This window comes from Marmota flaviventris, chromosome 11, assembly GCF_047511675.1.
Source record: "Marmota flaviventris isolate mMarFla1 chromosome 11, mMarFla1.hap1, whole genome shotgun sequence".
In the NCBI taxonomy this organism is placed as follows: Eukaryota; Metazoa; Chordata; class Mammalia; order Rodentia; family Sciuridae; genus Marmota; species Marmota flaviventris.
This window is the reverse complement of record NC_092508.1, coordinates 110,371,732-110,394,972: the sequence shown is the minus strand read 5'-3', so window position 1 is coordinate 110,394,972 and position 23,241 is coordinate 110,371,732. Positions and strand designations below refer to the sequence as shown.

Sequence of the window (23,241 nt, the reverse complement as noted above, 5' to 3'; positions counted from 1 at the left end):
TTTTAAGTGAAGCTTCATGCAGGCCAGGCTTCTTTTCACAGATGTAATTTCAAACTTTAATTGTAGTCTGGAAACCTCATGGAGTCAAAGAATGTATGTGAGAGCAGGTAGTGTTAATACATGGAAATTAAGATTTCTGGTTGGACTTCAGGATCCACAAAACTAAGGTGACTTTGGGCTGACTACAAATTTAGGAATTTAGAGAGTGTCTTTGGGCATAATTTCAACTTGCTGATGCTAGTGCCAGGCTAAGACAAACACTTTCCACACTGAGAAGCTGAGCTAAGCCTAAGGTCTAGTCTTGTAGAAACACATTAGGGATTGATTGATTGATTGATTGAGCATATGTACAAAGCCTGAGCCCTGTAAAAGTGTGAATGGGGAGGGTCAGCAATTAGGTCTAACACTGTCTATTGTCCAGACTATTGTGCTGGTTCTGCCCATTTATTTTCCTGCCAATGCTGCTCCCCATCCCTTGTCCCAAGCAGTGAGGTGACATGGGAGAAATATGTACTGTGAGGCAGCTGGTAAAAAACTGACAGGTGGGGTCTTGTTTTTAATTGGGTAACTCGTGTTAGGAGTCAATTGTCCTGTTAACCCCACATATCCCTATATCAGCATTATTTTGATTAGACCCTTGCAGCCTTCATAAGCTAGGTGAGGAAAACCCTGAAATGTTGAAATAAGAGAGATTGAGCAGTGTGAGGGGAAAAAGGGAGATGTGATATGTGAATTTTCAGAGTTTCAGTGATCCACGTAGCTAATGTGTGCTAAGTTCTTCCTTTGTGTCAGGCACTAGGTTCATAATTTCACATATTTTTTCCTGATTTAATTCTCTTTTTTTTTTTTTTTGGTTTTTACATGATCACAGAAATGGATTCAAATTTTCAAATATCCGTAAATCATATGAAGTATTTTATTAATCGTTTCCAATACTTTCAAACTAGGAACTATTTGAAAAAAAAATGGTAATAAATGTTCACCAATTGTTTGTAGAATGAATGAATGGAAGATAAACACTTATTTACAGCTGGTGCAGATAAGGATATTCTTTTATTGCACACTCAAAAATCTTAGGCGTCTTAAAGTTGGTCCTGTACAGGGGTTCTCACAGTGGGTCCTTGGATAAGCAGCTCCAACATCATCATCACCTGGGAATGTGTTAGAAATTCTGATTCTCAGGTTTTCCCAGATGACCTGAATCAGAAACACTGGAGGTGGGGTGAGCAATCTGTTCCTACAAGCCCCGGAGGTGAGCCTGGTGCTTGCAGATGTTCGCCAACAACCTATCTGGTCCTACCTCCTCGTCTTAGCTTGTATAAGACCTAGTTTCTCAGGACAGATTCTAAGATGCAGCATTTTTAGAAGAATGTTCTGTCTGGGCATCGAAACTAGAGGAAAGAAAGGGAAGTTTTTGTTTCTGGTGATTTCATGTAACATTTTCCTTTCAACTACCCACTCAGATATTGTTGTTACTCAAACTCTTTAAACAGGTTCCTTATAGGTCCAATGGAGATAGAAATACTTGCTTTACTGGCATGTTGTAGGGGAGAATTAAACAAATTTTGTGACAGTGTTGAAAATAAAGTTCTATGTAAAATGTAGTCTGCAATTTTTTTTCCCACCAGCTGAATCCTAACCACCCTTGTTTTGCCTGTCCCTGAATCTGTCACAGGGTGCTAGCCTTTTGTTGTAAAATGTGTGTGTAATTTACTATGAAGAAACTCCCCTACATCTATGCCTTTTCCCATGATTTGAATCTGACAGTGGTGTCTTTGGCAGAGTATTATTTGCATAATGGTACTAAAATATTTGTTGAATTTACTGGTGTATTTACAGACGTAGAAAGTTATGTCTATTTAATCACATCTATTAACTTTCTGCTAAGTAAACCTATGAAATGAGCCCTATGGAAATAAGGGATGATATTCACTTAACTAAAAAAAAACTAAATATAAATGAAAGCTTTATAAGTACCAATTATTTGTGTAGAATTAGTTGCACTGACACATTTGATAAAGATTTTACTCACTGTTTAATATTGGGCTAAGATGGTTGAAGTTGAGAAGGCAGTACTGACCTATTGCAAATATTTTGTTTTGAGATTAAGACTTTTATCTAGCTATTGTTCTGTATATATTTTTTTAAGTTGAAGTGGGAAAGTGAGTATGAAACTAGGGAATATCTCCTTATCAAGCTTAGGCTGTAAGAAAAAGTTGGTTGAGCTACAAAGAAGTCAGGTGCTTTTACCAGCCAGGAAACAGGAAATTAGATGTTTCCAATTACCAGCAATCAAGCATTTTGTTCTTTTTCTGCATCTTTAAATTTTTTTTTCTGCATTTAACATTTTTTAAATGTCTCTGCCAGGTTTGTCATATTTTCATTCTAAGACATAGATGTAGCATTCAAATATTGAAGTTTTCTTTTAGCTTTAGAACAGTTTTGGGGTTTCTCTTTTTGCTAAAAACATGCCACTAAAACCTTTTGTTGTTCTATACTTAGTACTAATATAGAGAAGTGCTTACCAACCTTAGATTATGGAGCAACAGTGCTATACTCAGTACTTTATGATCATCTAAGGTAACACAAATGTTCAAAAGCACACCATTCATTTCCAATAGATTGTTGAAATCAGTTTTGAAGTATATTATGCAATGAACCCTTTTGGAGTAGTTGTGAACCATGATCTTAATTTTAGCCTCATCCAGTTAAAGGTTAGGTACCAATGAATTTCCAAAAATTGAACCCTAATCACAGTACCAGAGTGGTTGAAACAAGGTTATGATGCAAACTCTTATAAGGGAGGTGGTGGCGACAGCAGAACCCCTCCAAGTGAATACTCAGGAAGATGGTAACCCCTTTATTCCAGAGTAACCTACCTGGATAAAGCAAGCTCTTTGTCAATGATTGGACCTCCTAGGAGAAGCATGCACTTTTTCAGTAGACTGGCAAAAGTGATTCCTGGCATTAGGGCTAGTCAGTAGCACTAGAATTGAGCTCATTCCTAGTAAAAAAATTTGAAGCATGTTCAGAAAAACCAAAGCCCAGTGGTGAGTAATGGGCATATAGGCTAGCAGTATTGGAAGAAAGTGTGATCATGGTAAGTGATGAATTAAGTTTCATTTGCCCAGGACATTTCACTGAAAGTTTTATAATACGAGATATTCCAGTTCTGGACAAACAGGGATAGGTTACAGCCTAAGTGGCCAGGAGAAATTTAGGCCCTATTTCCTTTATTTCCCAGCAATTATTGCAAATCCAAAGCTTCACCAGCAAGTGAAGGTCCAGAGAGCCTACCTACTAGTGGGGACCTTCACAGAGTGAGTCAGGGAAAGCCAGCATACTGGAATTCCCCATTCTCTCCAGCCTGCCTGTCAGCCTGGGGCAGACAGGGACTGAGCAGTAATTAGTTTTTAGAGAGTTTCCAAAGAAGAAGTTTGGCTTTGTTAGTCTGTGAAATATTAAATGATATCACTGAGTTCTTCCACAGTAATGACAGGCTAAAGGACTATCTGGTTAATAATAGTTGAAACAGTCTAATCCAAAAAGCAAACTACTGCATTGCTTTTACTTCTTCTGATTCTTGCATCCATAGGGGTGACTTCCAGAGCCAGGGAACCCTCCTGCTTCTTATTGCTGTTGGTTTTGTTTGACCTCCAAATGAATAACAATACTGAAGGCTGGAATTGGGTTCACCTGCAGTTTACCCTCAATTTACAGCCTTTCAGTCATAAAAATGAGGATTCTTTTCATGTTAAATAGCCTTATTCTTGAGTGTGATTCGTTATTATAGCAAACTTAATTTTGCATGTAAAGCATGATAACTAATTATGTGACATTTGCATACTCAGAACAAATTCCCCAAAAAATATTTGCATAAATTTCCCGATGTTTCTTGTGACTCTTTAACAACCTCATCATAGTAAATTACCTTCCTAAATTGATTTAACACATCTGCCTTGTCTAAGTGTGGCTGATTTTCATCAAAAGTAAGGATTAGAATAGGTAAATTATTTTCCATTGGTAAGTGAACTTGTTAGTATTGCTACCACAAATATGTATATTTTAAGAAACAGTTACTGTCCTGGGCGACTGTCCCAGTACAAAGCACCTACATGAGCTTTGGTGTCTCCAGATCCCAAAGGTACGCATTCATTTATTGAATGGCTTCAGCAACTTAAAGCTTCGCAAGGATATACTTTATTTTTTAATAACAGCCCAGGTGCATCTGCATCATATTTATCATGGGTATTGCTCTCATGCTGATCTTTAAAATGGCTCCTACATGGTTAGTACAAATGGAGGCTTCACAGCACGGCAGCTATTGCTGGTTTTGCATTATTTTAATTAAACTGGGATTTCTCACCTGATGCAAGGAAGTGCATCACTTAATGTTTCCCCTGTCTCCTACCTCAAAATGAGATTTTTACAAAGAAACTCTAATTTGTTGCTGAATGCTGATGGCAACTCAAGAAATTAACTATTGCCTCAAATGGCTAGTGGAAAATAGGGAGAGAGGAGGTAGCATGTGCACGGGCATGTGCCGTGCCCAGGGAATGAATATAATGACAGTGGGTTAGTATTTAACAATTGGATACAGGCTCTCAAAGTTCAGTTAGATCAGAATCACCTGAGAGCTTGCTAAAACATTGCTCATTGGGCTTCCCCCTCCAGAGATGGGTGGGTCTATGGAAAAGTCTAGGAATTGGTATTGCTGATGCTAATTATGCTGATGCTGATTATGCTGATGCTAATTATGCTGGTCAGGAGACCACACTGGGAGAACCACTGGAGCAGATCTTAATGATCAGAAGGGTGTTTTTATGAAGTGGGTATTAACTGGAAGCTTGGAGTACCATTTTGGTCAGATCTAGCAGAACCAAGAGGAGAAGTCCCACAAGTGGTCAGAAGATAGGAAGTGATGAGTGGCTACTTTTCAGCACTGCTTTCCTTCTCTGGATGAACAGGCACATAGATGGGGGCTCTGAAAACAAGGCTTTTCTCTGAATTAGAAGTATTGTCATACAAAGCAACTTTTGTCTTGATTTTTCCAGTGGAAGAGTTTAGATGCCTGTAACCATGTTCCATCATGTGTTTAATTTGTCTTGTCTTTCAAGAGACAAGAAACTTCTTTCCTCCTGAATCAGACTTTCCACTGCCAGAGCAAAATGGCTTTCTAATTACCTTTCAGACGAGAGAACAGAGCTATTTACTTCAGGTTGTATCAACCCTCCAGGTTACCTCCAATAAAAGCTCTTTTTAATCAAACGAGTGGTAATCACTTTATACCACAAGACATTTGGGGCTGTTCTGAGGACAATCTTAAATTGCTTCACATATAACAAGCTACAGAGATGAGGTTAGAAGATGCTGAAAAACAGGTTGTGTTCAACTTTGGTCTCTGGAAAAGAGGAGAAGTGTTTGCTACTGAGTTTATTTCTTTTTTTTTTTAATTTTTTATTGTTGGTTGTTCAAAACATTACATAGTTCTTGATATATCATATTTCACACTTTGATTCAAGTGGGTTATGAACTCCCATTTTTACCCCGTGTACAGATTGCAGAATCACATCAGTTACACATCGATTGATTTACATATTGCCATACTAGTGTCTGTTGTGTTCTGCTGCATTTCCTATCCTCTACTATCCCCCCTCCCCTCCCCTCCCCTACCCTCTTCTCTCTCTACCCCCTCTACTGTCATTCATTTCTCCCCCTTGTATTATTTTCCCCTTTCCCCTCACTTCCTCTTGTATGTACTTTTGTATAACCCTGAGGGTCTCCTTCCATTTCCATGCAATTTCCCTTCTCTCTCCCTTTCCCTCCCACCTCTCATCCCAGTTTAATGTTAATCTTCTTCTCATGCTCTTCGTCCCTACTCTGTTCTTAGTTACTCTCCTTATAGTTTATTTCTATTGGTCAGGGAATGAATGCAATGATGGTGGGTTAGCTCACCATTTATTGAACACAACGTCTCAGAGGTTTGTGAGAACAGAAACATGTGAAGGGCTTGCTAAAAACAGAGGTTGTTGGGCCCTTCTACCTCCAGAGATTAGTGGGCCTGGGGAAAAGCCCAAGAGTTGACATTTCCAACAAGTTTGCAGGTGATACTTGTGAAGTATTTTATACTTGGTAAATCATTTTTTTTTAACCCAAAACCATGCTGAAATCTTTCTTGTATGACTGGCAGTTGTTGTTGTAGGCAAGATTTTCCTAAAAGTGATTTATCACTTAGTATGATTCTCTAGTAATATACTAAGAATCAACTAAGACATGGGCTGAATCTCTGGAGGCAATTTGAAGGAGAAAATGCTCTGTAGTTTCAGTCTATTTTCCTTCTGTTGATTTTTCCATGTTCTTCCTTGACTGCAAATTAGAAAGTGGGGAAAAAGTTTACAGCCCTTGATGGGGGTCCCTGTTTTCAAAAGGCAGAGGCCTGTTGCCAAAAGATGGTTCTTATGCCTACTCTTACCTTTGAGTTCCTATTAAATATTTTCACGGCCAAATTTTAAGACCCTAAAATGAAGAGTGCCAGTTGGATGTGTCCAGCTTTGCCTCCATGTTATACAAGTCTTGGTCTTGGTGTAGGAAATCTTATTGACACACAGTTACTGAGTCCTGGGGGAGGGATAGCAGTGTCTTTTTCTAGAATTAGTTTCTTTGTGGAGGATATTGGACTATTTCAAGTGTTCTCAACACTAAGGCTGCCAAGCAGAGGAAGGATGCAGGACTCTTCACCTTATTTTAGAAGCCTTCCAAGATGGTGCCTTAAGTGAAGAACAATTCTACTGAGCAGTAGAATTTGTCGGGGAACCAGTGAATTCTAGCTTTGCTTTGTTTCTTTTTGCTTGTGTGTGTATATACTGGGGAATGAATCCAGAACACACACACACACACACACACACACACACACACACACACCTACCTCAAAGTTAAACACATGCTCTACCACTGAGATACTTCCCCTGGCCCTGCTTTGCTTCTTTCTTAGGGCCCCTATACCTACACAAAACCCAACCCCAAACCCTACCCCGGCCTCATGGCACTGCCTCTTCAGGTTGAAATTTGCTCCTCAGTAAAGTTTTTTTATGATCCCAAGTTCAATTTCTCTATTTACTTGTCTTTACATATTCGAGGAGGGGTGGCCACCGAGTACCATCCTAAAATTCATCCCACATACAATTGTTTAAGAGGTTCTTCCTATTGTTAATGTTTGGACTGTGCTTGGAATGTTTCCAGTTTGGCCCTTATCTTTATGGTAATTTTCTCTTGGGAACAATTTGAGTTGTGGTTTTATAGGTTTTGTTGTCAGATTTAAAATTGAGACACCCAGAATTCTTTACAACTTTTGGTTCACTTTGTTTTTAGCATGAATGATATATATATATATATATATATATATATATATATATATATATATATATATATATATATATATTATCATTTTCACATATAGAGACATCTGTATCCTGCAGATTATTAGATCTGAAGAGGTGGCTCAGAGGATAATGTCTCTTCAGGAGCTCCTTCCTATATTTCTGGAGGTGTGTGTCAAGGGGATACCTATACTCTCCTGTAGTATGCCACTTAATGTTATCATAGAGACCAAATTTAGAAATAAAAGGAGAAAATGGAGACCAATTGTGGTAATTCAGTATTTTGCTGCTCTTTTGTAGAAAACACAAAAAGAGCAAGTTGGAAAATGTTTAGATACCTCATAGAAACACTATTCTGCTCCTTAATGAGAGCAAAAATATCTTAGATCAGGTACATTATTTTTGTTTTCACCATGAACATGGAGATGTAATGTGGTTGATCCTGAGGAACACCTATCTCCACCAATTGTAGAAGCAGTAGTGATTGAGAGAAATCATATGCTTGAGGGGGAATGCTGTTTCCTCCAGTGTGATTTATGTTCATTGGTCACAAGTGGGAAATGCAGCTTCAACAGAGAACACATTCAAATCCTCAAATTCACCAATGCCCTCTGGCTTGAAGATAAAATCCAAACAAGTTTTGTGTTTGGGTAGAGAAATGCAAAATTCCCTCACCTCCAAAGACAATGACCGTTTCTTCAGGGAAAGCTGGTAAAGATAAACATGAAAACAAAGCAAAGAATTGTCAACTATTTTTATGACCCTGTGGTATGGCAGAAGGCCCTTCCTGGGATAGGCAGTTTATATGCTCCTAGAAGAGTTTTGTGGATCCCACAGGGACAGAACTAGCTTCTTTTCTAAACATCTTTGTGTTTACTGTCTCCTTTCCTGATGACATGTGAATGTTCAGAGAATACAGGGTCCTGACTTTTCCTTGGTAGAAAAAGTATTGTAGGTATTTCAGGGAAGGTTTGGTCGATTGTTGGTTTGTTTGGTTTCCTTACGTTCTCCAAAGTGTACCAAACCTCCATTTGGGATACCATGCCCCAAAGAGACACCAGGGAGAATTGGCAACATCTTATTCCAAATTTTGTTAAAATTGTATCTCCAGACCCCAGGTTATTCCTAGACTTATTGAAACTCAAGGGTGGGACCTGGAACTCAAACTTCTTCAGAGTCTCTCAGGCACACTGATCTTTAAGAAACGTATGGTATTTTCTGGAAAGCTTTATTCTTTCTACCCTAGCATCAGATTTCTCTTTCTTCTTTCCCCACCCACCCTCCATAGTGAGATACCTACAATGCTTCCTCTACTAAATCTGTCTTTCAGTTCACTAGTAAGTCCATGTTGGCAAATTTGGTCAACTTGGGGACCTGACTTATTTGACCGTTGACTGTGTTGGGTACCCTTTTCTTCTTAGAACACTCTTTCCTGCATCACTTGGCTCTATCTGTTCCTCCCCCACTGACCTCTCCTTCATTGACCAGCTGATTTTTCCAACCCCTAAATGCTGGATTCTGTTCTCTTTAGTATGGCTTCTTCCTAGGTAACCTCCTTCAGTGTCATGGCTCTATGTGCTAACCGTACATATTAGAATCCCAAATTCCTGAACACTAACAGTTTTCTCAGCATCTACGCACACATATGCCACAGGCATCTCAAACTTAACTGTCTAGAGGAGAACAGTTATTCAAAACCCCTTGCACAAACATATTCCTTCCATAGTGATTTGTCAGTAAATGTTAGAGTCCAGTTGCTTAGGTCAAAAACCAAATGTGTCTTTGATTCTGTTTTCTTCATAGCCCACATTCGATCCATCAAGTTAACACTTCCATCTTCCAAACACATCTTGAACTGAACAGCTTAGCATGATTCTCCCTGTGATGACTTCAATTGAAGTAATAGTCATCTATTCTACTAGCCTCCAGCTAGTCTCCTTGCATCTGCTCCTGCCCCTCACCCCTGTGGTTCACAGCAGCCAGAAGGATCCTTTTGAGATTTATGGGAGATTGTTTTAATGCCTCACTCAAGTCTCACTACATTTGTTCTCTAGTTCACTGGGAACAAATGACACAGTTTTTACCAGAACTTTGAGGCTATTATTATCTCTTTCTTTCCTCCACTGCATCTCTACACTGTAGCCACTGGCCTCCGTGCTCTCTCTGAAGTCCTCAAAAACTTTTGTACTTGTTCTGCCTAGAATGAACCTCCAAAGTTTGTCACCTGGTATAGTTCCCTTATTTTCTTCAGGTGTTTTTCCAAAGTCTCTTTCCTGTGCCTTCCTCCAGCATTCTTCCCACACACACATACACTCCTCTACTTCATCTGTTCCTTTTACTCTTCTCCAGTTAGTTATTCCATATAATCCTTTCCTCTACTTTTTTTTTTTTTTACTGTCTCTCATCCATAAAAATGTAACCTCTAGGAGGGTAGGGACCTCTGTATACTGACTGTACTCCCCAGATCTGGAAGAGTGTCTGAACATAATCCATGTATTTGTAGAATACTTGGATTTGGCCATATTTATATTGTTATTGTTAATATTTCAAGAGAACAGTGGATGGCAATAGGGCTAACAAATAAACAAATCCCTGGTACTATAAGCCAGTGATTGGCAGAGTGGTTCCCAGATCAGCAGCATCAGAATTGCCTGGGAGCTTGTTAAAGATGCACATTCTTTGGTTTCATCCCACACATACCCACTGAATCAAACCCTGGGGCTGGGGCCCAATAGTCTGTGTTAATCAGCCCTCCAGGTTGATTCAGTGGAACCAATGGGAACCATTAGTGGAAGCAAGTAAGTGTTGTCCTCCCAGGGCGATGCTATAAGCCAGTTCAAGTGCACTAACCTCTAGAAATGATTTCAGACTCTAATAGTGGGTAACACTGCTGATTTTTACCCCCTGACACCTATTATTTGTAGACCCTGTGCTAGGTGCTAGCACAGCAAAGAATTTATATTGCAGCTCTCCAGAAAAAGCAAGGAGCCTGTCTTCTCTGGGTCCCAGTATAGCTTTGTGAAGTAATAGATAAAATCAGAACATCACTGGCCAGATTTTGAAGGGCATTGATAATAATAGACTCAGGAGACCATGAGGTACTGTAGTGAGTGAAATGCTCTTTTGTGATCCAGTAGTTGGGTGAAAAGAAAGGTGCAAAAGTACAGAACATTAATGCAGTGGGCACATTGGTTAATTCCTGCAGTGTTTTGATGTCATTTGAATTGAGTTATAGTTCATGGCTTTCCAAAGCCAAATTTATTCCACATAGAATAGCTGGGGTTGTAATTGAGACAGTAGGCCTCCATCAATGCAAGAAGAGAGGTTGAAATGAGAAGTTGGCTAACTTGTCATTTATATTTTTATGGTATCTTCTGTGTATGTCCCATCTTCTGTTACACTGACAAATAACATGTTACTGAATTGTGTAACTGAATTGTGGACACATTGAATTAGTTTTCATTTCTACCTTGGGAGAAAAAAAATCCTGCAACTCACATAAGTGCAGCTTTGTTTCCTTTTTGACTTAAATTAAGTCCTTCATTTGGCTAATATGTATTTATCTCCAACACTGCTGTAAAAATAATATTTAAAAAATAATATGGGCTTCTTAGAAATACAATGATCACTTTTTTAACTTAAAAACCATAATTCTCTTGATCTTTTACTCAAAAAAAGTAAATAAAAGTAAAGCACCTTTGTCAAATCTAATTAAAAAGTGCTAACTTGTATAAATTCATATTATTTATCAGAGCACAGAATGTGAGAAAACAACTTATTTTCTACCCGTACCTTTTAGTAGGCACAGAAATCCAGGTGGAACCAAAAACAAATCTAGATGTACAACCGCTATGAATCTGAAAGTTCATTTGTTGGCTTTGTATTATGGTTTTGCATATAGTTAAGCATTCCCCCAATCACCAGAGAACTTGTTAGAGAGGCACATTCTTAGGCTGCATCCTACACCCACTAGATTTGGGTGGGATTGGCGACCAACAGTCTGTGTTAATGAGCCAAATGGGTGAGGAGGGCTGTGGTGGTGGGAGTCATTCTACCATTGGTCTCCATCTCACCAATATAGAATCCACTTTGAAGGATGCACTTAAAAATCCACTTTCAGTTAGCTGTGAGAGGATAATTTGGAGACACAGTGTAAAATATGCTGAACTGAGCAATAAGACTATTTCTTAAGGCTGTTACCATCTGACCCTTAACAAATTACTAACCTGTAATGTGAACATTACTTTTCTACATTGAAATGTTGACCTTGACTCAAAGACATTATAAGGATCTAATGGGGATGGATGTGGAAGCACTTTGGAAAACTGTAACAACACAACTCTACAGTTAATCAATGAAGTAATATTGAGATGTTAAATTCCCCAGTATTTCACTGCTTGTCATCTTTTCAAAAGAATTGGTGAACCCTTATTTTATCACTCACAACATAGACTAAGCTTCCCAAAATATGGTGTTTATAAATAGAATAAGAATCCATTTCTTTTTTATGTGAAAAGCTAAAGGGAGACTGAAAGATTAGTGAACAGGTGTCCTAAGAATAATCACCTGCATCCTTGACGTGCAGGTGATGTCTCTGGGCCAAAGGTTGTCATCACCTGGCCAGGTGTCAGAGAAGAGTGTAAAATAGGTGTGCCCCTTGTCTTTAGTTTGGAGATTCCCTGGATGTTGCACATACCATTTCTTCTCACATCCCATTGACTTTATTTCAATCACATGTTCATCCCTTGCAGAACAGGAGGCGGGAAACATCTTTAGCTTGGGAACCATGTATCTAACTGGTGAATGATGCAAAATGAATTTCAAATAAATAAAGGAGCTGGGCACAGTGATGTACGCCTATAATTCCAGTGGCCTGGAGGCTGAGACAGGAGGATAGAGAGTTTAAAGCCAGCTTCAGCAACAATGAGGCATAAGCAACTCAGTGAGATCCTATCTCAAAATACAAAATAGGGCTGGGGATGTGAATCAGTGGCTGAGTGATCCTGAGTTCAATCTCTGGTAACCACCCCCACCAAAAAGAAAAAAAAAGAAGAAGAAGAAGAAGAAGGGAAAATACAAGGGACAGATATGCAGTGCCCAACAAATTAAAATGTGTTTCACAATTAAAACTTGCTAAGATGTGTCTATAGTTTGATTTGCAGTAATAGGCTTCTTGATGCCAAATAGTCGGCAATATAGCTTTTCAATGGACACATATAGGTCTATATTCAGTTACTGGTAATTCATATTGATAAAATTTTCATCTATGAAAGTCTACGGAGATTTGTTTTCACTCTGTGGGATCTGCTAGTCATTATTCTATCAGTTGCTACTCCATTTGATAGCAAGTTTGGGTTGTGATGATTTTCATGGTTTTAAATCTTTGATAGACCCCGATGGCTCTGCTATGAATGAACAATGAATATAAATCTTCAGGATTAAAATATTGAAAAAGCACATTTTTGTTGTTTTATGGAATTGTCAATAGCTTGTTTTTGGGTGCCATTCTGGGTTTGTATTAATAGATGGAAGTTAGTACATAGTAATTTTAGGAACTGTTGTGATAGTATAATAAAGTAGGACCTATATATTTGGCTATTGTCCCCCCATTCCTGGCAAACATGTCTTAAAAATTTGAAGTAAAAATTTTTTGTCCTGATATTTTGTCTTTGACTTCTGGTGTTAGCACAGAGCTCCTGAATCTCTTGGCGTTTCTAGGGTGGTAAGGTACATCTTATTCTAATAAAACGCTCTCAGCAGGCTCAGGATGGAGCTGGTTGCAGGAAGAAATAGCCACGGGATTAGAAGGCTAGAACTTTCAGCCTGGCCCCACAATCTCAAGGGTAAGGAGAGGGATTAAAATTGAGTTGAAGCCGGGCATGGTGATGCATGCCTGTAATTCCAGCAACTCTGGAGGCTGAGGCAGGAGGATCACAACTTCAAGGCCAGTCTCAGCAGCTTAGCAACTCAGTGAGACATTGTCTTAATATAAAAATAAATCAACAAATAATGGACTGGGGTTGTGGCTCAGTGGCAGAGCACTTACCTAGTATGTGTGAGACACTGGGTTCAATTCTCAGCACCACATATCAATAAATAAAATAAAGTTCCATTGGCAACTAAAAAAAATATTTTTAAAAAAGGGTGTAGGAGTGTGGTTCAGTGGTAGAGTGCCTCCGGGTTCAATCCCCTTCAAAAAAAAAAAAAAAAGTTGTGTTCATACCCATGGCAGATAAGGTAACCAAGTATGCCTGCATAACAAGTATTCCATTAAAAACTGGAAAGAACCAGGTCTGGGCAGTTCCCAGCATCCCAATATGTGATAGTTCCTGGGGGGGTAGCATGCCAGGAAAAGATACGTATGAAAGATTCTCTCATACCTCACCCTATGCTTCTCTTCATCTGGCTGTTCATTTCTATCCTTTGGGGTGTCATTCATATTAGATGAACATAAGTAAAGGGCTTCCCTGAGTTTTGTGAGCAGCTAAATCAATTTAATTGGACCTAAAATGCGTAGTGGGAACCTGGATTTATATAGCTGTCCAGACAAAAGTTTGGGTGGAAGCCATTACTTGTGATTGACATCTGATGTTGGGGACAGTCTGTGAAACTGAGCCCTCGACTTGTAGGATCTGATGCTATCTTGAGGTAGACTGTGTCAGAATTGAATCAAATTACAGGATACTCAGCTGGTATCTGCTGGAGGATTGTTTGGTTGATATATAGGGGAAAATTCCCACACATCTGGTATCAGAATTGTTTTCTCGAGTGATGTATGAGACTAGATAGATAAACACTGCCTTCTGATATCTTTATAACTGCATAATTTCTTTATGATCATTATAACCACAATTAAAAAGTTCTGAAGGACAAGACTCATAGAAACATAATCTCATTCTCCTGTATTTTGAGTGTGATGGTGTCCAGCTAGTCATTTTACTTGTTCATTTATTTAACACAACTTTGAGAGCTGTGATGTTTCAAGTGCTATGATAGGTGTTGAAGTACACACAAATGAAGGAAGATACTCTTTGCAGAATGTTTTGGCATATCCACAGGGACATGTTTAGCAAAGCTAGACACACAGGTTTTCACCTTGAGAGGGTGACCTAGCACAGAGACATATATTTGGGTGATAAGTGAAATTCTGGTGGACAATGGAGTTTTCCATAAGAAAGTGAAAGATAACCTAGAATGGAACCTCACTCCTAATGCAGGGCCACAAGGAATGAAGAAGACTCAGATCTCATAGCGGTAGGAGACACTTTCAGGGAATACCAAGATGACAAGAATAGAATTTAAAATGTCAAGGGCAGCAGGAACTACTCATAAGATAAAAACCAAGCAAAATCATGAGATTCCACTTTGTGGAGGCCATTAGTAGTTCTCATAGAGAAGTTGCACCTAAAGGTCTCCAGTGGAAGCAAGGTTATAGTTGCTTGAATAGGGAAGAGGAATTAAAGATGGCTAATGGCGAAAGAATGGCAGTGGAATTAATCTGTTAAAACCAGGGCTCATGAATTGATTTGTTTGTGGTGTTTAACAAGCAGTGTTGCCTGCTTGGATGAATTTATGTTGGCACAGATGCTGGTTAAGATTGAGACACCTTTCTATTTATTACCTTGCCTGTGTAATTCCCAGTGTGGGTATGTTCTTCTTTTTTTGTGTTTGCCGCGCAGATGTACCTTTTCATTAAGATGACAAAATAATTTTTCGAGGGCAGCATCACTTGTTATGGTAGTTAGTCATTTCCTAATTGTGGAAATTCCTGTATCTAATGATGTTTCTGTTGGTTTGAACAGCTGGCCTCCTTGTTGCTTCTTTGCCGAAAGGTGAATTGGGAATTCTCCATTAGTAGTCACAAGATTGCTTTCAGAATTTCACAAGCTTGCCATAAATTATGCTGATTATAATATGAGGATTATTTGGAGGGATTTTGGATATCTGTAAGGTTTGATAGACTATTGTATTTCAAATTGCCCTTCCAAAGAATGACACCTCAGAATTTTGCCTCATTGGGATTCATTTTTAATGAGCCTCTCTCAGAAGTGACCTGTTTTAGACAACAGGAGGTTCACTTTAAATGCTGCACTTACATGCAGTGTTCAGTGTATCTATAAACCTCTAATCACTTTAAATGTTTCATATTGATTGCCCTGAAACCCTTGCATAAAGAGAAATGAAAGGCAAACTTTCTGAAATGTATTTTTAAAATGATTCTAATTTTCAGAATTTTTAGTCAAGGAACAAATAGATGTCTCTTTAATGCTGTACCTTTTATAAAAAAAAATTAAAACATATAAATGTGCCTTGGTATAACTTGATGTTCCTCTCCTCCTTAATCCCAGCTTTAGTGGAATGTTTTTTTATCAGAACATGGACAAGGGCAAGAAGAAAGAGGTTCATTGTTTCAAATACCAGCTTAGCTGTAGAATAATATAAAGGAAATTGCTTTATTGTCATATTGTAAATCCAGCTTTCTACAATTTAATTATAATCAAATGTTTGTGAACATTATTTCTGGAGGTGTATTTCTCCAAATAGCATTCATCATCTAAAAAATGTTTATAGTGCACATATAGAATTTTAAAATTATAGAAGCATACAGAAGAAAATTTAATTTATACTACAATACACAGTGTGCTTTTTAAAACCTTTATATACATTTCCTGAATTGTGATAACATGTATATGTAGTTTTACATTCAACTTCCATTTCATATTTTATTGAATGTTTTGCTTTACATATTGCTAGTTATTAAAGAATTCTAATTCTTAATGAAGCATGCTTTATTTTAATCATTTTAGAAACAGATACACCCAGGTTTTTCAAATTTCACATATATTTTGAACATCATTTCCTTTATCTGATTATTTCCTCAGAATTTTTTTTAGACCTAAACCTCTAGATCAAAGGTACATGTACATTTTAAATTCACAAAATGCAAAACCAAATTGCTTTCCCCAATTGTGCAAATGTAGCCAAAGCACATCTTTGTACTTTCTCTTTTTTTGTTACCAAGTCAAGTACAAAACAATTTTTGTCCCTATGTATGAAGAAACTTCTCTTTCCCTGCTCTGATCCTCCCTCTTCCCATCACAGACAAAGATGTGGATTCCATATCTTCTGAGATACTTATAAAAAGCTATGCATAGTTGTACATATCGACGGGATTTGTTGTTACATATTTTTACATGCACACAATGTAATGTACCAATAAAATTGTGCAAAATAAATAAATTCCTGCTAAAAGCTATGCATATTATTTGGCAGGCATGATGATATATATTTAACACAATTTTATCCTTATAACACCTTCATAGCTCAAGTCTGATTTATCCCTCTGATAAAGATGAAGAAATTAAGATTTAGAAAGCTTAACAAATTTTCCCAGGGGAATATAGCTAGTAAGATCAAACCAGGATTGAGCCTAAATCTCTTTTGAGTCAAAGGACATATTTGTCATCACTATGTTTTTCAGATTCAACCTCTGACTTGAGCTAATCAGAATTAACAACACATGCATTGGTTTTAGTTCAAACTGTGCATGATTTTGTTTCTGCCTAACTCCAACTTTGTTTGGACTCTGCCCTTCGTATTCCTATTCCTAGCCACACACTGGGATTTTTCCGATCTTCAAATGGCACGTTTGAGATCTTTGAATATACTGAATCCTTTGTTTGCAATGTTCAGGAGGCTTTTCCCTATATGGTTTCAACCTTCTCTAGCAAGTCTTAGCTGATAACAGTCTTATTTGTGCTCAGTTTTCCAAAAGTGACTTCACGTGAAATAGCTTTTCCTCCCATTTCAAGTATTCCTTATCATCTGTTGACTTCTCTCATAGCATGTACCTGATCTGAAATCAACTGTTCATTTATTTGCTTGTCTCCCTTTTCAAAAGTACACACTCTTCCAGGGAGTGTTTTTTTCTCTCTTAGTACTGTATCTATAGAACTTAGAATAGCCCTTGGCACATCATAAATGATGAAAATTGTTGAATGAAAAATGGGTAAATGAATTTGAAATTTGATTCCATTTGGTAAAAATGTCTTAATAATCTTTTCAACTGAAAATACTTAATAATTAGTCATTGGTAATGCTGAGCATTCTAAATCGTGTTTCGGCCTTGATTAGCACACATAAAACCATAACCATATATGTTGGAACTTCTGCTTTGGTTCTAACATGCTGAATAGTAGTTTTATTTAACTAACTCTTCAATAGTTACCTGAAAATGAATGTTTATTTATTAGACATAAAACACTTCAGCTAATTATCTGCAGCAGAATAATAATGTCTTGGAAGTGTAAGTTTTTTTTTTAACCTAGACAATAATTTAGTATGCACTGAAATGTTTTATACTTAGTATACTGAGATTATTTAGAAAGGAAAAGGTTCTTTTAGAACCAGGATCAGAAATTCAAAACTAGGCCTTTTCCATTCTATCAGATCTCCCCATAACACCTTTTCCCCCTTATTATACTGATATTCCTATAGAATAATAGATTATGTATAAAAAGGTATTTCAGAAGTAAAAATATCAATATTAATCAAAGCTACAAGTTTATTTTGTATCCCAGGAAACAGTAGGTTTTGAGGGAGATTAATGTCCCCCCATTGGTCCATTGTAGGTAGCTGTTGTGTAGAAGCAGAGGCCTGTGGGAAGGATCTCCAAACAGAAAGGGGAAGAAGTAGCAGAATCCGAATGAAACAATATCATGAGACGTTTTACACATTGTATTTGCTCCAAGTTATCAACTGGACCTCTATTATATGTGAACCTCATATTTCAGAAGCCACAAACTTAAAACATCAGTTGTAATAACCTATGGATTTTCCTGTAGGATTCTCATGTAAAAAAAAAATAATTCTTAATTTTCAGACATTTTTCTTGAAAATAGGGTTAGATTTACACAAGTGAGTTCACATACACATTTCTATAGAATAAGATATACTGTACCTTTTATAATTTCTTATAAGCCAAAGATTTATCTTCTAAGGCTGAAAAGAAACAAACTCTATTTCTTGTATTTATAAGGAGATGAAAGAATGTGGCCTTGTCCGTACATGTACATGAATGCACAGTGAATGGGATACATATATGAAGCATCCTATGTAGTTTAAAAATGAATTTTACCTAAAAATGATGATTATCAAACCAGAAAAATTAAGTCCTGTATTTTCTACTTTATTCATATTCTTTAAAGGTTAACAGCAACACATTGGCTCATTTACTTTTATATGGTAGATCACATGGGCTCCAGTGTACATAATATGAAATAAAGGCTTTTTTTTTAGGCAAATAGAAGGGTTTTTAGGATGACTCAGTAAAACTTTATTTTCTACAGAAATTTTTTTATTAAAATTAGCACATGATAATAAAGGGAAAATAGTATTCATCTTCAAATGACTATGTTTACAAATCATGGAATCAAAGACTCTGAGACTGATGAGGGTCCAAGGGCTTATCTTGTTGAAAATATTCCTTATAGCAATAGGGATAGAGTCTTAGAATCTGACTATTATAATGGGGTTTTGTCTTGTTCTGTTGATGCAGGAATACATGGACTCTAATAAATACATTGAGCATCTGCTAACTCAATTGGAGGAACAACACAGAAGTCTCTGGAGGTGAGTAGAATTCATGTTCTTGTCTTCCTTGTTTGTTCAGGTAGTTGTCTCTATAGCTTTGAAATTGACCATGGGTCAGGAGTTGGAAAAAGGAATTTTCTTCCAATTGGTGCCAGAGGCATCTTTGTGTATAAGGATAGTCAGAGGCTACTTAAAGAATGTGATTTCTTTAGTTAAAGTAAAGAAACAACACCAAAAGCCATCCTTGAGTCAGATGTGCACCGTGCAAGAAGGATGGTGGGAATCCTGAAACTTGTCAAAGTCAAGGAATTAAAGGTATTTCCCAGGGCTGCATGGCAAACTTACAATGTGGTGGGAAATAGAACACAGATTCTCTGATACTAAACTACTGAAAGATTTTCTCTGAAAGGTAAAAAAATGTCTGCTTAAAAGTTCTGCTTCTTTTCATCTTAAAGGGGAATATTTTGGGAGAACAGTTGTGCAGTTCTCTGATATTTAGTTTTAGTTTTACTTGGTGGGTTCTGACTCTAGGTAAGGAAGCCATGTCAGAAATAGAAATTAATAAAATAGGAGTCACATTCCCAAGTTGTGTATACATTCCATGACATCTCTTGGGAATACACTGGCAAAGATGTTTGACGTGTCATTATTTAGCTCTTTAGGGACCTTATTTTAGAGTCTTGTTGTCTATGAGTACTATTATGAAATTTGATTTTCCTATTTTAAGCTTCTATAACTCTTGATTTTTGAAACATGCTAATGCTTAATTATATGATGCTGCACATGATACTAGAAATTTTTCATGAAATTACCTTAGTCTGGCGAAGGGTCAGCAAGCCTCTAACCTCTTGAAGGGGAGAGCTTTCTCTGTATACTGAGATGGTAGATAAGTATATAATAACCCCGAGACTTTCTTACCAAACCTCATCCAACTCCATCACCACTGAACTCCAAGTAGGTTATTCCCTCTTCATTCATCTTTCCTAAGTAGTTCTAGTAAAGCACTATATATTTTAATTCATTCTGTTCACATGGTTTACCTACTGGAGAACAGATCTCTGATCATAGTAATAGAAAATATTCTTTTTGTATATATAGAAAAACTGCTGGTAGAATACAACAGAAGTTCAGTTGTTAAGTTTGCCCCAATAACAGGGACAGTTATTTTTATATTTAACTAATACAATATTTGCTAGATTTGTTTATGAGAACCATAACCTAGTTTTGATAATTTTCTTTTGTGATCCAGTGTCCTAATAAAATCTACAACTATGCATTTATGGTTGTGTGCCTTTTTAATTATATTCTCCATGGATCTATTAGAAAGCATATTTTTAAACTGATATGCAACTGGTATTTAATACTATATTTCAAATACTTGTATAGAATATTTTATTTATCCTATCTTTCAAGAGAAGAATATACAAAAATGATGACTGCTATCTAATCAAAGAAATTTAGAGTTTAATTTGGTCAGGAAGTGTTTCTTAAATATATCATTGTGGAACAGTAATGGTTTCATGGGCTCTTTGAACTAAATAAAAACCTGCATGAAAAAGGCTATTTTTCCTGTTTTCTTGAGGTAGCTAATAAAAACCTTTTGGCCTTCTCAGATATGATTAAATTAAAATCCTATTTCAGGCATGGAGTTAGCCTAAGATAAAGTAAGAACTCAGAATTTTGTGTGCATTCACTTCCATTTTCCTTCAGAAATATTACTGTTGAAGAAGCAAAGCCTTCTATGTGGAGTTGGAGGATCTAATAAAACAGCTCCATTTGAATAACAATAGAAGGCAATAATGACATTTGAATAGTCAGAATAGCTACCAGTGGAAAAAATGGAAATAGCAGTATTGAAAAGAAAATGAAAACCAATGATAGCAGACTTACATACAATTTACTGAATCATGAAATTACATTTGATTATATTTTGCAAACAGATCCTGACTTGATTGACTTAAAGTAACAGGGTTTAAGATGATTATTACAATATCATAACTATAGCTGTAGCCAAATTATTTTTGGTGAAGAATATATGAATATCATGGAGCAGTGTGGGAAATTCTTTCTAGTTATGATTAAGTTATGTAAATGCATCATTCATGTGTTGGGGTAGAATCCATGATGTGCAGAGGATCATGAAAATAACATAAATGGTATGTTATTCTCATACCATGTACATAAGAATGACTAGATTGCCTGAAGTTAAACAAATATTCCCATAAACAGTGTGACTCCTCTGATTTTTATTGTGCTTTTGAATTTTGGTTATCATGGAGTGGGCTGTTTGTCACTGCTGCTAATATTAAATGATGAACTTCCATTTACATACCTTGAAAGACGAGTTCAGAATATATTTAGATCATCCAGTAGTAACTATGGTCAGCATTATTTTATGGCTGCCTCTTTTGAGGATTGATCAAAATCATGATGGACATGAAACATGCTCTTATTTCTGCTTAGTGAATGATAAGAGTTGGAAAAAAGTGATAGAGGATTGGGTATAACCATTACAAAGCTCCCTTGTCTTCATGAGAGGTTACAAATCTTTACATTTCAGTTGTATCTTATAGCTTAACAATCTGCTATAATAAAAACATTGTTATCACATTCAAGTTATTTGGGGTCCTATTTAGTATTCTACTGAAATAGACCTATAATCTATCTCTGAGTTTTCAAAGTACAAAGGAATTTGTGGAGTTTAAATTTAGATATCCAACAACGAGAAATCATTTAGCTCAACTCTTTATACCAACACATTTTTTCTGAAGAGGTAAACTTCTGAGAATTCATTTAATGAAAAGGATAAAGTCAGAATCTAGAATTGAATCTAAACCCACCCAGATTTATACTTAATTTGTAATTTGTTCTTCATCTCACTACTTGATTTAAACAAACAAAAAAATCATTACGACATATACACTGGTGTTTAAACACAATCACCATTTCCTGCATCTTTATTTGCTCTGATATGGAAACTTAATATTTAAAGGAAATGATTGCTTTGCACTTGATGATTTTCCTATCATGTGTCGCTATTTCTGATTTGGTTAAATATATCTGTGGCTGACAAGAAAGATTATGTTAAGAAAAAAACTGCTGAGAATATCTTTCTCCTAACATTTGATAAAAATCTTTATCCATTTGCAGCCTCAAATTAAGAGTTTAGAATAAACACAGACAGTTGGGAAATACAAATCAAATTCATGAATATTTATGGCATTAAAATTACTCTTTCATGCCACATGCAAAATTATGTATGAAAAAATGGATTCAGCATCATACCATAATAATGAAAAGAGGACTGGCCTGGAGATTTTGGGGATTTGGATTTCTGTCTCAGCCTATCCAAATTAGCAGTTGATTAACATCTCTGAGACTGAGTTCCTTATCTTTAAAAAGAAAAGTAGTAATATATCTAGTATTTGAGATTACTGATTGCTGAAATTATATGAACCATAAAGTCTAGAAGAGTGTGTTGCATTTATTGACCATATAAGAATGTGTGTTTTTGATAATACTTAAATATTGTGAATTGATACTACACAATATATATGTATCATAGAAAACTGCAAAGAACAGAGTAGACATGACTACTAAACATGCCTAACAGCTTTCCAGTAGTGTACCCAGAAAATATCAATGTATTCATTTTAGAATATTCATTATGAATATTCTATATTAATAAGTCATATTGGAACCTATAAGTTAATAAGGAAATCTGCATGACAAAAATCACATGACTATCTGGTGAATGAAGAGTGCTAGCTGCCAACCCAGAGATTCTAGATCACCTAAGTCCGTAATCCAGCTGTACCTGGATTAGGTTCTCTCAACCAAGGCACTGTTGGCATTCGAAGATAGATAATTCTTTTTCATCATGGAGATGGGTTGTCCCATGAATTGCAGGATGTTTAGGACCATCCCTAGCTTTTACCCACTACCTGCCAGTAACATCCCCTACTTAACCAAAAATGCCTTCAGAAATTTTCTGAGTATTCCCCAGAAGACAAAATCGTTTCCTCTCCTCACAAAGAACCAGCACTCTAAGTGATCTATGTAAGTGTTTTCCTAAGCATATTCCAAGAAACACTAATACACTAGATCACTGTGTGATAGATATTTTGAGAAAAAAAAAGATGAAAGTATGCTGTGGCCAAATTTGAAAAATACTAGATAAAACAAGGTTTTAAGTTTTTAAATTGGGAACATCTCAGAGCCATTAATATTGTTAATACATGCTATGTATATTTATGCAAACAAGATACAACAT

At 36.6% G+C, this 23,241-nt stretch overlaps 1 protein-coding gene across 1 annotated transcript in view; it reads left to right on the top strand.

Annotated features, from left to right (window-relative positions):
- Window positions 1–23,241, top strand: part of Nckap5 (NCK associated protein 5) — a 777,883-nt gene that overhangs the window by 214,691 nt on the left and 539,951 nt on the right. Inside the window, exon 3 of the mRNA XM_071619312.1 lies at window positions 18,934–19,007. Coding sequence (XP_071475413.1) covers window positions 18,934–19,007 — 74 coding nt within the window. The remainder of the gene's footprint in view (window positions 1–18,933; window positions 19,008–23,241) is intronic.